The following is a 17,126-nucleotide window of genomic DNA, read 5'->3' on the forward strand; positions in this document are numbered from 1 at the left end:
AGGGGGAGGGGAGGGCGGGAGGGGAGGGAAGACAGAGCGAGGGGCCAGGGGGGAGGGAGGGGGGGAATGGGAGGGGAGGGGAGGGTGGAGAGGGGGCAAGGGGGAGCAAGGCAGTGGGGGGGGGGGAAGGGGAGGGGGGAGGCAGGAGAGGAAAGGGGTTCATATATATGCTGGTGAGTGAATGTGGCGTTCATCACGTTTCTGAATTAAGTGTGATGCCGATCAGGAATAAGAAGAAGCCATACTACCAACTTCGTACACTACCGGAATTGTTTGATTTATTTGTGTTCAAATGTCTGGTGATTGTTTTGTATTTATTTATGTGAATGTGTACTTGTATATAACTGTCATTAATTTTAAAAGGCTTAGGCACTATCGAGCGATTATTATTATTATTATTATTATTTTTCTTTCTTTTAACTCCAAAAAAAACGAACTTTTTTTTTTTCATAATTTTTGTTCTTTGGCCCGAAAACACTCCCAAGCACTCACTGACGAACCTCTGAAAGTTTGACGAAGATCCATTCAGCCATCTCTGAATAAAACGTGGACACACACACAGACAACTCCTGTATGTATGTATGTATGTATGTATGTGTGTATATATATATATATATATATATATATATATATATATATATATATATATATATATATATATATATATATATTTGTTTATATATATATATATATATATATATATATATATATATATATATATATCGGGATTTAAATTTAATTCAAAAATTGATCCAGACGTCTATTCTCTTTCAAACATTCAAACTGACAGAGGTAGTTTCAAACATTCCAACCGACAATCTTCTACGGCCGCGAGTAAAATCTGAATTATAGTAGTAAATTCATTCAAAAAGAACCAAAAATGTCAGGACGGGCCCCGGGAAGGTTATAGGCTAGGTGGCGAGGCTGGTCGAGTCCGCTTCGGCCGGGCTGGGCCCATTTCACAATTAAAAGGTGAGCTGAATTATAGAAGTCAATCTTCTACGGCCGCGAGTAAAAGCTGAATTATAGTAGGAAATTCATTCAAAAAGAACCCAGGCAACGCCGGGTGCTTTCGGCTAGTTAGTTATATATACCCTGTTCATCTTACTTTAATTCACCAAATGTCTGTCTGTCTGTCTGTCCGTCTGTCCGTCTGTTCCCAGGTACAGCAAAAACAGTTGAACCAATCGCAACGAAATTTTGGGTGGGTAATCCTGGGACCACCTGGAGAAATATTGTTTTTCCAATTTTCATATTTTCCAGTTTTTCCAAACACGATGGAATAATATTTACCGATATGAACAGTGATGTGGCTTTTATTGAAATTCTACAAATACTGTTTAGATTTTGATGATTTGCGTGTGATATGATTTAAAGGATGTTGACATAAATTGTTTAAAATAAAAAAAAGTCTTCAATTTCTGATATTTTGCCTTTTCATTTGGGCCTCCCAATTGAAGCCCCGCCCGTAGGGTACCCTTGCTAGATTAAATAATTAGGAATTACCCAACAAGTTAAAGAAAAACATCACAATGGTTTTTCTTACAGGTAATGAACATTAATTTAGAAAGTCTTTACAGTTATCCACAAAAGCTGCAATCTGAAATGTCCACTTGTCAAAAGGAATTGTTGGTGCAAGGAGTTTAATTGCATATAGTTACATCCTGAAGTGTCTCTTAAATGTCGAGATGTCATATATTTTTAGTGTCAGCAGAGTTGTTCTATTCATGCATCTGTTATTGATATTCGTGTGTGGGGTGCAGAGACTATGGCATCGCATACCTCTCTCTTCGAGCATGCATTGGCCTGTGGACGGCATTTTACTGCATTCTGCTTGTGGCCCTGGACGCGAGTTCACTCGTTTGCTCCATCACTCGCTTCACGGAAGAGGCTTTTGCTTCTCTCATTTGCATCATCTTCATCTACGAGGCTCTGGAGAAGCTCGTGCATCTAGGGGAGGTGTATGCTGTTAACCCAGCCAACAACCTTGATCAGCTGACTAACTACAGGTGACTGGAAAAAGAAGACCGATTAATAATCCATTTCATACATGGCTATGCATTCTCTCCAAACCTATCAAATGCTTTTATACTTCATATCAGAGATACCTTCCTTTTGTTACTCCCGCCAGGGAGTAATGCATTCCCTCGTGGCCGTGTGTGTGTGTTCGTGTGTTTGTGAACAAGATATCTGGAAAAGTTCTGAACGGATTTGGATGAAAGTTGGTGGGATGATTGCCCTTGGGATAAAGAAGAATTGATTAGTTTTTGGTGAAGCTCAGGATATTATTCCCGATGCAGGAATTTTTGAAGGATTGTTTACCATTGGAAGACAGGGCTCATTTTTTTTTTTTACATTATCTTCTATATATTCTATATTTAACATTGTGATATGAAAATAGTTTTCATATTTGTTGTAAATGTAGTTTAAACTCGTGGTTATGCGTTAGAGCGGTGTATTTTTTTAGCAGCGTCGTCTTCAATGTTCATTTTTTTTTCTAATAAAGACATATTCTGTCATTTTAAAACCACCAAAGTGTGTATCAGGTTTCCCCGTTTAATAAAATGTATCGTTTGATATGTTTAATGCTTTAAAAAAATTTTTTTTAACCTCAGAAGAGATATCAACATTTAGCTCAGCGAATGTCATTCGCGGTGTCAGTATTTGATGAACTAATAAAGACTTAGTTCCAGATTTGTGAATTGCTGAGGTATATTAACAAACGAATAAAACAGATTTGGCAAAATTCCAACTTTTTTTTAAAAGATCGCATATTCACCCAGGGTTGTGAGAGGTTGAAGAAGAAGAAACCTCGCAAGGGCTTCCCAGACCAAATAAATAATTCTGGTTCTGGCTCTGCGATTTCCAGGTTTATTACTCCCGCCAGGGAGTAACGCATTCGATCGTGTCCGTCCGTGTGTGTGTGTGTGTGTTCGTATGTTTGTGTGTTCGGGTGTTTGTGAACAAGATATCTGGAAAAGTTCTGAACGGATTTGGATGAAAGTTGGTGGGATGATTGCCCTCGGGATAAGGAAGAATTGATTAGTTTTTGGTGACGTTCAGGATATTATTCCGGATCCAGGAATTTCTTTTGGGAAAGATTTTTTCTGTTTTACTGCATTGAAGCTTTTATTCTTATTCTTAAATGATGTTTTTCTCCTCTAATTCCGAGATATATCAAAATTAATTCTCTGACAGTTAGGGCTTACTTTATATTTCATTTATTGTTTTGGGGAGAGGGGATGTTAAACAAAACGTATTATTCCAACTTGACCCACGGCGGGAGTATGCGCTCTGGCGTTTTAGTTTTGTTTGTAATCATTTGGTTTGGTGTCATTGTTACCTGCAAGTGTAAAGGACAATATAATGAACTTACATGACTTTTGAGCTTGTTAATTTTTTTGTATACAAGTTCAAGGCTCGTGGAAGAGCGACAACACCGAACGGATCAGGATACAACATAACAAAAGTAACAGTAGAACGAGGGGTCCACATACCCCCAAAGACCAACGGAACACCATCAGTATGGCAGAAGGCTAAAATATAGGGAGCCTTGGAGAAATAAGGGAAATGAGGAGGAATGTGGGGCAGGGAGAGTGTGCGGGGTGGACAAGATGGAGACAGAAGCAGACACTCAGGATGGAAATTTGGAACGAGGTTGGGGGAATTTTTATTATTATTTTTTTTTTTAAGGGAGATGGGGGGGGGGGGGGGGTTAGGATTATGTCGACGAGGGAGAAAGGACATAAAACATTTGGGTGGAAAAGAAGGAAAGAAACAAAACGACAAACATATTCAGAGCTGAGACAATTTTTCTCCCAGCTATAGGCCTGGGCTACATGAAAACTAATTCAACAATATAGTCATCAAGGCCCAATTTAACACAGAAAATTTGACTAAAACACAAACAACACAGGGAGAAAAAGATAACAAAAAAAATATATATATATAATATATATAGTGTTAGACATTGGCCATCGGCCATTGCTTCCTGTTTCTTAAATTGTTAGATGAGTTCATCTTCAATGCACTTTCACACTTACATACACATACATACACTCACATCCGGGGTCTGCCTAGCAGGCACGTAAGACATCGGCCATTATAAAGGTCGCAGTGTTAGTGTGAGAAATCTGAGGATATCCCAGAGACTCAATAGCTCAGTGGGCTGTCACCGCCTAAGTGATGAGTTCCTGGGTTCGAGTCCCGTGTTGAGTCAGAATGCGTATATATATATATATATATATATATATATATATATATAAAGGAGGAGTGTCTGTGTCTGTCTGGATGTCCGCTTATAACTCAAGAACGACACATCGGAGAAAAGTTTTAGACACAGATTCGGAATCAGCATCAAATCCCGGTGGTTTTAGGCTACGTTTTATTTTAATATCAATGGTTAAAAAAAAACCGCGCCAGCTGCAATTCCATGGTGTAGTTTGTGGCGGCGCTAGACGTTCGGGGTGTATTGCAATGGTTTGTCGGGTTTGGCTGTGGGTCCAGAATAGCTCCCATTTCCTTATGTTCTTCCACTTTTATTTTGATTCTTCTGTTACAACGCCTTCCTTATCTACCTTATATCCCCCGACGAGGCCTCTACATAATTTCATGCGGCAGAATTTCGTGCATTTTGAGTGAAAGAAGTGAGACGAAGTTGTAGGAGGAAGAAGAGGCGCGGTCACTGTCGAGGCCTCGATCGTGAGTGGAAATGGCGGGAATTGCGTTTGTATCGCAAAGTAAAGGATCTGCATTCATTTCTGAACTTGCATTGGTGGATTGTTATATATCTGCATTATTTTTCATAAAAAGCTTTATGTTGAACTTGAAGGCTCCAAGCACGGACTATATATATAGCCCTCATTGAGGTAAAAATAAAAGTAAAAAGCCTGCTATCGCTTGCCAAGCTAGCCGTTCCCCCCTCCCCCTCCACTCCCCCTCCCCTCCCCCCACCCCCTCCCCACCCCTCCCCTCCCCCTCCCCCTCCCCTCCCCCCCTCCCCCTCCCCTCCCCATCCCCTCCCCCTCCCCTCCCCCTCCCCCCTCCTCTCTCCTCCTCCCCCCTCCTCTCTCCTCCTCCCCCTCCCTCCTCTTTTCTCCTCCTCCTCCCTCCTCTTCTCCCCTCTCCTCCTCCCCCTCCCTCCTCTTCTCCCCTCCCTCCTCTTCTCCCCTCCCCCTCCCCCTCCACTCCCCCCTCCCCCTCCCCTCCCCCCAACCCCTTCCCCTCCCCTCCCCCTCCCCTCCCCCCATCCCCTTCCCCTCCCCTCCCCCTCCCCTCCCCCCTCCCCTCCCCCATCCCCTTCCCCTCCACTCCCCCTCCCTCCTCTCCCCCTCCCCTCCCCCCATCCCCTTCCCCTCCACTCCCCCTCCCTCCTCTCCCCCTCCCCTCCCCTCTTCCCCCCTCCCCTCCCCTCCCCCCATCCCCCTCCCCCTCCCCCCTCACCTCCCCTCCCCCCTCCCTCCCCCTCCACTCCCCCTCCCCTCCCCTCCACTCCCCCTCCCCTCCCCTCCACTCCCCCTCCCCTTCACTCCCCCCTCCCTCTCCCCTCCCCCTCCCCTGCCCCCCTCCCCCCTCCCCCCTCCCCTCCCCCCTCCCCTCCCTCCTCACCTCCCCTCCCCCTCCCCTCCCCCTCCCCTCCCCCCTCCCCCTCCCCTCCTCTCCCTCCCTCCTCCTCCTCCCCCTCCCCTCCATCCTTACCTCCCCTCCCCTCCCCTCCCCTCCCCTCCCCCCTCCTCCCCTCCTGCCTCACCTCCCCCCCTCCCTCCTCCTCCTCCCCCTCCCTCCTCTTCTATCCTCTCCTCCTCCCCCCCCTCCTCTTCTCCCCTCTCCTCCTCCCCCTCCCTCCTCTTCTCCCCTCCCCCCTCTTCTCCCCTCCCCCCCTTTTCTCCCCTCCCCCCCTCTTCTCCCCTCCTCCCCTCTCCCCCCGTTCCCTCCCCTTCCCTTCCTCCTCCCCTCCATTCCCCCGCCCGGCAATGCCGGGTACTTCCCATGGCCAGCTGTACGTGGGCTGCTCGAGGGTTGGAAAACCAAGCAATCTTTATGTCTTGGCACCAAGTAAGAAAACCAGAAATGTTGTATACCCATGAAGGAACTGCGCTCCAACGCGAGTTGAAAGAATTGACGCGACCAAAGACGGAATTCGTCCGAGTTGCTTTATTGAAACAAACAGCTCAGGTATTCTGACAAGCCCGTTTTTCGGGCAACAATATATATACACATTTATGTCGGGAAGTTTGCCCGGCAAAAAGCTATACCGGGCATGCCCGGGTATCAAGGGCGAGCCTTGGAAAGGCGAGTCTGGACCTGCCCGGGCGTGTTTGGATGCGGCCTGGCAAGTCGAGGCTGGGCATGCCCAGGCGCTCTGGGCGAGCACTGGAAAGGCGATAGCGGGCATGCCCGGACGCTCTGGGCGAGCCCTGGAAAGGCGATAGCGGGCATGCCCGGACGCTCTGGGCGAGCCCTGGAAAGGCGATAGCGGGCATGCCCGGACGCTCTGGGTGAGCCCTGGAAAGGCGATAGCGGGCATGCCCGGACGCTCTGGGCGAGCCCTGGAAAGGCGAGAGCGGGCATGCCCGGGAAAGACGAGACCGGGCGTGCCCGGGAGGTTCGGGCGTGCCCGGGAACAGTGAGTCCGGGCATGCCCGGGAGAGGCGCGTCTGGCCGTGTTCTGGCCGGTGCAAGGCGATTATGTACATCCAGCGGTAACCGCTACACACGCCCCTCCAGAATCGACCTGCACCGGCAGGGTCAATTTAAGGGGGGTCCGGATGACCCGGCCGAAGCGACCCCTGGAGGGTCGTGGGGAGGGGTCTGACGTGGTGGTGGGTGGTCGAGCGGGGGGAACTGTGGACGGGGGGCGGCCTCGCCGCGGAGGAAGGGCCAACCGTGGTGGTCGGTCGACGTCCATGTGCGCCGGTTTGAGGCGGTCCACAGAAATCCGGTCCGGCCGGCCGCCGAAGTCGACGATGAAAGACTTGTCGCCCCGTCGCAGGACCCGGAAGGGCCCGTCGTACGGCGGCCGGAGTGGCCCCTGGTGCGCGTCATGACGCACAAAGACGTACTCCGCTGTGCGAAGCGCCGGGGGGACGTAGGACTGGGGGCCACCGTGGCGGGACGTCGGCACGGGGGCAAATCGTCGGGCGGCCTCCTGGAGGTCCGAGCGCTGGCGAGCGGCGGACCAGGGACTGGTAGCGTCAGGCACGAATTCGCCCGGGACGCGGAGTGGCTGGCCGTAGACGAGCTCGGCGGCGGACGCCTGGAGGTCTTCCTTGGGGGCCGTGCGAAGGCCCAAAAGGACCCATGGCAGCCGGTCGGCCCAACCGTCGTCCTGAAGGCCGGCCATGAGTGCGGCCTTCATGGAGCGGTGAAACCGCTCGCACAACCCATTGGCTTGGGGGTGGTAGGCCGTGGTGCGGTGCAGCGTGACCCCCAACGAACGGGCGACCGCGCCCCAAAGCTCAGACGTGAACTGTGGGCCGCGGTCAGACGAGATGTCCGCTGGTGCGCCGAAGCGCGCGACCCAGGTGGCGATGAACGCCTGCGCCACGTCGGCGGTGGTGGTGGAGGTGAGGGGCACGGCCTCCGGCCACCTGGTGGTCCTGTCCACCATGGTGAGCAGGTGGGTGAACCCCCGCGAGGGGGGCAGGGGACCCACCAGGTCCACGTGGACGTGGTCGAAACGCCGTTCAGGCACGGCGAAAGGTGCCAGCGGGGCCTGGGTGTGGCGGTGGACCTTGGCTCGCTGGCAGGCCGTGCAGGCGTTGGCCCAGTCGCGGATGTTTCGTCGAAGGCCGTGCCAGACGAAACGCGCCGACACCAGCTTCTGAGAAGCTTTCCGGCCCGGGTGAGAAAGGCCGTGGATGGAGGCGAAGATGCGGCGCTGCCAGGAAACGGGCACGATGGGGCGAGGCTGGCCCTGGGAGACGTCGCAGAGCAGGACGGTGCCCGCGAAGGGGATGTCGGCCAGGCGGAGGCCCGTGTCCGCCACGCGGAGTGCCTGCACCGAGGCGTCGGTGGTCTGGTCGGCCGCCATGAGCGTGAAGTCCACGCCGAGGTGGACCGCGTTCGCGCTGGCCCGCGAAAGGCAGTCGGCCATGGCGTTGTCTTTGCCGGCGACGTGCTGGATGTCCGTGGTGAACTCCGACACGGCGGAGAGGTGGCGCTGCTGGCGGGCCGACCACGGCTCCGTGACCTTAGCCATTGCGTAGACCAACGGCTTATGGTCGACGAAAGCCGTGAACGGGCGGCCCTCCAGGAGGTGTCGGAAATGGCGAACGGCCAGGAATAGCCCGAGCAGCTCGCGGTCGAACGTGCTGTAGTTTAACTCGTTCGGCCGGAGTTGCCGGCTGAAAAAAGCGAGTGGCTGCCAAACCCCGTCCACCCATTGCTCATGGACGGCGCCCACCGCGTAGTTGGAGGCGTCCGTAGTGAGGGCGATGGGCGCGTTGAGCACCGGGTGAGCCAGCAGCGTTGCGTCGGCGAGGGCCCGTTTGGCACTGGCGAAGGCCGCGTCCATGGCCGCGGACCAAACAATGTCATGCTTGGCCGGCTTGCCCCGGAGGGCCTCGTAAAGGGGCCGCATGAGCTGAGCAGCGCGGGGCACGAATCGGTGATAAAAATTCACCATGCCGAGGAACTCTTGGAGGGCCTTGATGGAACGGGGACGCGGGAACGTGGTGATGGCCTCGACCTTGGTCGGCAGCGGCACGGCCCCGGTCTTGGTGATGCGGTGGCCCAAAAAGTCAACGGTCGTCGCGCCGAAGTGGCATTTGACCGGGTTGACAATTAAGCCTTGCTCGCTGAGGCGACCGAACAGTGTTCGGAGGTGGAGGAGGTGCTCGGCGCGGGACGTGCTGGCGACGAGGATGTCGTCCAGATAGACGAAAAGAAACGGCAGGTCGCGCAGCACGCCGTCCATCAAGCGCTGGAACGCCTGGGCCGCGTTCTTGAGGCCAAACGGCATCCGCAAAAATTCGAACAGGCCGAACGGCGTGATGACGGCCGTCTTCGGGACGTCGGCCGCCCGGACAGGTACCTGGTGGTAGCCCCGTATCAGGTCAATTTTCGAAAAGATGACCCGTCCCGCCAAACGGGCGGAAAAGTCCTGAATATGCGGGATCGGGTACCTGTCGGGGGTGGTAGCGTCATTGAGACGGGCGCCATCCACCCCCCGGCTTTGGCACGATGTGCAGTGGCGAGGCCCACGCGCTATCGGAGCGCCGCACGATGCCGAGGTTCTCCAACGCGTCGAATTCGGCCTTTGCCACGGCGAGCTTGGCTGGGTCGAGGCGGCGGGCCCTGGCGTAGACCGGCGGGCCCGTAGTGGGTATGTGGTGCTCGATCCCGTGCCGCACCGCGACGGCCGAAAACGTCGGCCGCGTGAGGGCCGGGAATTCCATGAGCAGGCGAGCGAACTCGTTCGTTGCCGGGAGGGCGCACGCCAGTTCGGTCGGCGCGGAGCTGCTCATTGTGCACGCCAGGGAGCTGAAGGTCTCGGCGTGGACAAGGCGACGTTGTTTGACGTCGACCAGCAGCCCGTGCGCGCAGAGGAAGTCGGCGCCCAGCAAAGCCACGGGGACGCTGGCGGTAACAAAAGTCCATTGAAAGCGCTGGCTGCCGAAGCAGAGGGTGACGACGCGTGGGCCGAAAGTGCGTATGGCCGAGCCATTAGCAGCGACCAAAGAGGGGCCGCAAACTGCGTCCAGCCTGTCCTGCTCGGAGGCAGGTATGACACTCAGTTGGGCGCCGGTGTCGCACAGGAAACGCCGTCCAGACGCTTTGTCCCGAATAAACAGCAAGTTGCCCGAGTGGCCGGCGCTCATGGCTGGGAATGAACGCTGGCCCGGCCGTTTCCCGACCTGCCGAAAGTGCACGGGGGCCGGCACGTCCGGTGTCCGAACCTGGCGTGGTAATAACACCACGCCCGGTCAGGTGGAGGCCCCGGCCGTCGTGTTGGAAGCGGGCGGTGCGGCGTGGCGGCCGCCAGTTGCACCGGCAGTTCGGCCTCCAACCGCGCAGGGCGCTCGGGCGTCGTGGGCGTCGCCTCGGACGGCAGCGGGCTCCAGGTAACCGCGCCGATGTGCTGGCCCGCCGAGGAGATCTTATCGGCTTCCCTGGCGAGGGCGCGGGAATCCGTGATCAACGTGCCAGCCAGGGCGAGGCGTACTGGGTTAGGCAGCTGACGGAGGAACAGCTCCCGGAACAGGAATGCCGGAGAGTGCTCGCCGAGCAACGAGAGCATATAGTCCATGCGCTAGGACGGGCGCGTGTCGCCGAGCTCGGGCAGGTCAAGCAGGTGCCTTGCGCGTGCTGCCGGTGAGAGGGCGAAAGCGCCGAGGAGGAGCGTCTTCAGCGCGTCGTATTTGTCAGCAGCCGGCGGGTGCTGGGGGAGGCTCAAGGTGCGGGCTGCGGTGGCGGAACCAAGCGCCGCCACAACATGGTGGAAGCGGGTGTCGTCCGCGGTGATGCCTCGCAGGGCGAACTGGGAGTCCGCCTGGGCGAACCAAACAGCCGCGTGAGCCTCCCAGAAGGTAGGCAGTTTAAGCGTCACTGCCGTATCCATGTCGGTAGGTCACCAATGAAGGAACTGCGCTCCAACACGAGTTGAAAGAATTGACGCGACCAAAGACGGAATTCGTCCGAGTTGCTTTATTGAAACAAAACAGCTCAGGTATTCTGACAAGCCCGTTTTTCGGGCAACAATATATATACACATTTATGTCGGGAAGTTTGCCCGGCAAAAGCTATACCGGGCATGCCCGGGTATCAAGGGCGAGCCTTGGAAAGGCGAGTCTGGACCTGCCCGGGCGTGTTTGGCTGCGGCCTGGCAAGTCGAGGCTGGGCATGCCCAGGCGCTCTGGGCGAGCCCTGGAAAGGCGATAGCGGGCATGCCCGGACGCTCTGGGCGAGCCCTGGAAAGGCGATAGGGGGCATGCCCGGACGCTCTGGGCGAGCCCTGGAAAGGCGATAGCGGGCATGCCCGGACGCTCTGGGCGAGCCCTGGAAAGGCGATAGCGGGCATGCCCGGACGCTCTGGGCGAGCCCTGGAAAGGCGAGAGCGGGCATGCCCAGGAAAGACGAGACCGGGCGTGCCCGGGAGGTTCGGGCGTGCCCGGGAACAGTGAGTCCGGGCATGCCCGGGAGAGGCGCGTCTGGCCGTGTTCTGGCCGGTGCAAGGCGATTATGTACATCCAGCGGTAACCGCTACACCCAGAGGTTTTGAGAAATTGAAAATTGACAAAACGTCATGTAGGAAATGTACTGTGATATTGCTCTAAAATATGCATGTTCTTTTCATCATATATTTGTATTATTCTTATTCAACCCGGGCGAAGCCAGGTACCTCAGCTAGTATATATATATATATATATATATATATATATATATATATATATATATATATATATATATATATATATATATATATATATATATATTAATGACGGATCCAGTTCAGAAAACTTAGCTTTGATTGGGGTGGAAGGAGCAAGCTGCATATCTGACTTGCATGTTGAACAACCCCGAACCGGAAGACAAATTTCCTCAACGTTGCGTCTCCTCACTGTCTACTATCCTCCACCTCCACATGCAAACGGTTTTCAAATTTAGTTTCAAAAACGAATTTAATTCATGGAAATATCTTTCATACCGAGCAAAATGGGAATTCCAGCATTCATGTGGATATACCATCTAAACTCAAAGTAGATACTTTTATACAGACTGTAAAGATAATAATTAATCAATAAAGCTATGGATAATGGGAATCTATGTGACATAATAGGACGCATGGATGATATGGTTACATGTGCCATAATGATAAGATGTCTAAGCGGTGAAGCCACTTCAATATTTAGCTATGTCCGTCTGTCCGTCAAAAATGAAGAAGAACCACCTTTCCAACCCACCGTGTTTAATTATAAAGGGTTCTAAAGTGTAATTCTAATGGTTAATTGTGGTGGGTTCTAATGGGTAATTGTGGTGGGTTCTAATGGGTAATTGTAGTGGGTTCTAAAGGGCAATTCTAAAGGGTAATTCTAAAGGGTAATTGTGGTGGGTTCTAAAGGGTAATTGTAGTGGGTTCTAAAGGGCAATTCTAAGGGGTTCTAAAGGGTAATTGTAGTGGGTTCTAAAAGACAATTCTGAAGAGTTCTAAAGGGTAATTGTGGTGGGTTCTAATGGGTTCTGAAGGGTAATTGTAGTGGGTTCTAAAGGGTAATTCTAAAGGGTCCTAAAGGGTAATTCTAATGGGTAACTGTGGTGGGTTCTAATGGGTAATTCTAAAGGGCAATTGTGGTGGGTTCTAATGGGTAATTCTAAAGGGTTCTCATGGGTAATTCTAAAGGGTAATTCTAATGGGTAATTGTGGTGGGTTCTAATGGGTAATTCTAAAGGGCAATTGTGGTGGGTTCTAATGGGTTATTCTAAAGGGTAATTATAATGGGTAATTGTGGTGGGTTCTCATGGGTAATTCTAATGGGTAATTCTAAAGGGTAATTCTAAAGGGTTTGATAAGGGTAATTCTAATGGGTAATTGAGGTGTGTTCTAATGGGTAATTCTAAAGGGTAATTGTGGTGGGTTCTCATGGGTAATTCTAAAGGGTTATTCTAAAGGATAATTGTGGTGGGTTCTCATGGGTAATTCTAAAGGGTAATTCTAATGGGTAATTGTGGTGGGTTATAATGGGTAATTCTAAAGGGTTCCCATGGGTAATTCTAAAGGGTTATTCTAAAGGATAATTGTGGTGGGTTCTCATGGGTAATTCTAAAGGGTAATTCTAATGGGTAATTGTGGTGGGTTCTAATGGGTAATTCTAAAGGGTTCCCATGGGTAATTCTAAAGGGTAATTGTGGTGGGTTCTGATGGGTTTTAAAGGGTAATTGTGGTGGGTTCTGATGAGTTTTAAAGGGTAATTGTGGTGGGTTCTAATGGGTAATTCTAAAGGGTTCTAAAGGGTAATTCTAATGGGTTTTGTACGTTTCTAGGCTTTTCCTATTTCATATTAAAATGCCAAACTGAACCTCTTCCTTTGAACATGTGTGCGATTTATTTTTATTTTATTCAGAATGAGCACACGAGGTGAGACTATGCGCGACCAAGTGCAGTTCTCGTTATTTTTTTGGTTTTTCCCCTTCTCATATTCTTCTCCACCCACTCCTTTGTTTATTTATCACTCTCAACTTCTGTCTCACTTTTGTATATGCTAATATTGGATAAACATAAGATCGAATAATGCTCATTTTTTGACATGTGATGAGTTCTATTGTTTGCACGTCATTGGGAAATTGTGAAATAGAGGCCATCGATAATAAATTCTACCATATGATATGAACAGCACATTGTGCCATTGAGGTGTGTTATCTCTGCGTGATCCCTTGAAAGGGGAAAAATTCCAAATATAAGACAGTATTTGCAAATGTTGCCAAAAAGATGAATTTGTCCCCCCCAAACAAGCTTATGATTGGGCTATTAATTCCTTGCAGATGCACCTGCGTGGCTCCATCTCTTCCCAGCAACCACACGCTACAACTGTGGGACAAATGGAATGTCACCTCAAGCTCCTTCACCTGGAGCAACCTTACCGTCTCCGTAAGCACGACCTCAGACCGAACCAATGGTGACTGTTTTGTTCATTTGTGTGCATCTCCGAAGCTGTTTGATGATTGACTGCATTTTCTCAGATCTCCAGAGATTCTACCAAAAAGTTAACTGAAAGTTTTATCCGGAAATGAAGCGAGTCTGCAATGGCGATAATAGTTTTCAAAGCTTTTGGGTTTTTTTTTTATAGGTGTGATGCAGGTAAAGACATCAATGATTTAATGATTAAGGTCACGTGTTGTGTCTCAGATACTTATTATAGGCTTTTTCCAAATCGATTCTTCGACCTCACTTGACATTCATTCATATTTCATATTCATTCATTCGCCACCGAAGGTGGATGGATGGAGGTTATGTTTTCACCCCTGTCTGTCCGTTTGTCTGTCTGTCTGTTTACCTTGTCTGGCTGTTCGGATCTTGCCTTGGTCACACTGTTATTATTGTGGTCACACTTGGTCATACATGTGATGTGGCGGTGGTCCGTATGCAGCCTGTGGCTGCTTCGCCGCATCATTTTGTGGAAGCGCATTGAGTAAAGATTTAATGGAGGTACAATAGGACCAGAGCAAGCTGATGAAGAAGTTCTTCTTGTTGAAACACCTCCCCATTCCCCACGTACCTTTTTTTAAAGTCTTTGGCATGACCCGCCCCGACCTGCCAGACTCAGAGCGGACGCTGTAACCATAACACCACCATGTCTGGAACGGCCATTTCCGACAGAGGATAAATGACTTGTGTCGAGTAGCCTCAAATCGAGCAGTTTTCTCAGGTATGTACACCAAAATACCTTCAAACAAAAATCACGTTCAGTCAAGATCGATGGTGGCAAGGAACATGGTTCAAAAGAAGTGATGGACAACTGTCTATGCTGAGTATGGTTTAGTTGCGCGAAGAAAGTATCCATTGAAGGGGCAACAAATATTTGTTTTTGGACTAAAAACACGAGTATTTTTACCTGTGACATCGCAGGTCTACAAGAGCTTCCCGTTGTTGTTGTGGTTCTTGTTGGGGTGTCGATTTTTAAAATGTGCACCCATTGGTCGGACAGCTGGCGGACCACACCCACATCTGTCGCTTGACTCCACCCATCACGTCACCAAGACAAAATGGTATGGCCGCCATTTTGGTTTTCCGGTGGGCCTAACACATTAAGCCTGTAGTCCTCTGCTGATTATACACTGTCCGGCTTTGTTGCATCAGATTTTCATTGGCTTTGTTTGGATCTAGCGTTAGATTATTAGTAAGGTTTAATCAAGGCCGTACGCGCCTCCCTAAAAAATAGCATTACGTAATTTTTGAACGGGCCCATTTTCACATTCAATGCACGTTTCCCAATCGGCCCGTTACTGGATTTTTAAAGCCAATTCACTCATGCTTAATGGCAAAGTCCCTTGCCTCAAAATACCACGTACAGGTTTTATAAACAAAAGGTTTATCACCACAGAGAGAGAGAGAGAGGGAGGGAGAGAGCTAGCTAGCGCTTTTCAAGCCAGCCGTTCCTTGTCAACGGTTTCAAATGGAGCGATTGGTAACTGAACACACCCCTGACGTTCTTGAGGCCTGAGCCTAGATCTACGGTAATCTGAAATCTGATCTACCCGAGCCTAGTTGAAACCCCAGAGAGGATAATAACATGATCCTTCCTGTCGCTCCTGTTCTCGGAGTGGGTGCACTAGTTCCCTGAAACCAGTCCCAGCTGTCCCTCAGGCTCGCAACTGATATTGAACCAAACCATGGAGCCCCTCGAAGATTAATTATCTCATACCTTCAGCAGGAAGGATGGGAAAGTTGAGTGGACAGAGGAGGTCAAAAATATAAATTTTGTGTTGCAGGTTGTGACCACAGTGTGGTCATTCTTGTTACAATATTGAGGCAAATCACTGCTCAATGTTATGGATTATGTGGGAATTTCTAAATGAATTTTCTCAAATCCAATTTGATACTGACTGTGTTGAATGATAGATTGGTAGGTTATCTTTTGTGGACATCCACAGAAAGTAACAAGAGCTTGAGCACTGTGCAAATCAGTCATCACTGCTTGGGATACCCGGTTGTGTTTCTGTAGGAATGCCGGAGCCTGCACGGAGAGTTTGTGGGCACAGCCTGTGGACACCACGGCCCTTATGTACCTGATGTGTTGTTCTGGTCGGTCATCCTGTTCTTTTCCACGTTCTTACTCTCAACATTCCTCAAGGAGTTCAAGACCATGCGATACTTCCCTACAAAAGTAAGATTAGTCTGAGTAACACAATAGCTTCTGAGGCAGTTGTGTCCCTCCAATGTGATTGCCTTTTTCATGGAGGATCGTGTTATTGAAGGAACTGCGCTCCAACGCGAGTCAAAAGAATTGACGCGACCAAAGACGGAATTCGTCCGAGTTGCTTTATTGAAACAAAACAGCTCAGGTATTCTGACAAGCCCGTTTTTCGGGCAACAATATATATACACATTTATGTCGGGAAGTTTGCCCGGCAAAAGCTATACCGGGCATGCCCGGGTATCAAGGGCGAGCCTTGGAAAGGCGAGTCTGGACCTGCCCGGGCGTGTTTGGCTGCGGCCTGGCAAGTCGAGGCTGGGCGTGCCCGGGCGCTCTGGGCGAGCACTGGAAAAGCGATAGCGGGCATGCCCGGACGCTCTGGGCGAGCCCTGGAAAGGCGATAGCGGGCATGCCCGGACGCTCTGGGCGAGCCCTGGAAAGGCGATAGCGGGCATGCCCGGACGCTCTGGGCGAGCCCTGGAAAGGCGATAGCGGGCATGCCCGGACGCTCTGGGCGAGCCCTGGAAAGGCGAGAGCGGGCATGCCCGGGAAAGACGAGACCGGGCGTGCCCGGGAGGTTCGGGCGTGCCCGGGAACAGTGAGTCCGGGCATGCCCGTGAGAGGCGCGTCTGGCCGTGTTCTGGCCGGTGCAAGGCGATTATGTACATCCAGCGGTAACCGCTACATTATAATGATTGTAACAAATATGATTGCTCATCATTCATCTTGTGAATGCACTTTGATTCATTCACTAATTTCATCTGGACACTCACTCCGAGCATCAATCATTCGTCGAGTGGGCCCTTGGCCTGTAATGATGAATCGGAAAATGAAGTTGCTTGATCTCTATTCCATGCTTGAATCGAATGTTCTTTTAACTGATTTGGAGAAGCCTCTATTACGACATTCAATGTGTGAGAATATTTAATTGTCAGATCACCTATGTGCACATGCATTTGCAGGGCCTTCAGAAAGTATTCACACCCCTTGACGTTTTTCACATTTTGTTGTGTTGCAGCCTGAATTTAAAATGGATCAAATTGAGATTTTTTGTCACTGATCTAGACATAACATCCCATAATGTCAAAGTGGAATTTTTATGTTTTTAGAAATTTTAACAAAATAATAAAAAATGAAAAGCTGAAATGTCTTGAGTCAATAAGTATTTAAATGGTTTGGTAAATGGAAAAGCCCTTTGCTTTGGCACTCCAAGTTGAGCAAAGGTGCATTCAATTTCCTTTGTTCATTCTTGAGATGTCTCTACAACTTGATTAG

General features: G+C 50.5%; 1 protein-coding gene across 1 annotated transcript in view; it reads left to right on the forward strand.

The window, feature by feature from the left end:
• LOC137431849 (electroneutral sodium bicarbonate exchanger 1) overlaps positions 1-17,126 on the forward strand; it is a 211,964-nt gene that overhangs the window by 143,146 nt on the left and 51,692 nt on the right. The window contains exons 15-17 of the mRNA XM_078782766.1: positions 1,764-2,009; positions 13,480-13,585; positions 15,660-15,821. Coding sequence (XP_078638892.1) covers positions 1,764-2,009; positions 13,480-13,585; positions 15,660-15,821 — 514 coding nt within the window. The remainder of the gene's footprint in view (positions 1-1,763; positions 2,010-13,479; positions 13,586-15,659; positions 15,822-17,126) is intronic.

This window comes from Myxine glutinosa, chromosome 7, assembly GCF_964187855.1.
Source record: "Myxine glutinosa chromosome 7, kmMyxGlut1.1, whole genome shotgun sequence".
Taxonomy (NCBI): domain Eukaryota; kingdom Metazoa; phylum Chordata; class Myxini; order Myxiniformes; family Myxinidae; genus Myxine; species Myxine glutinosa.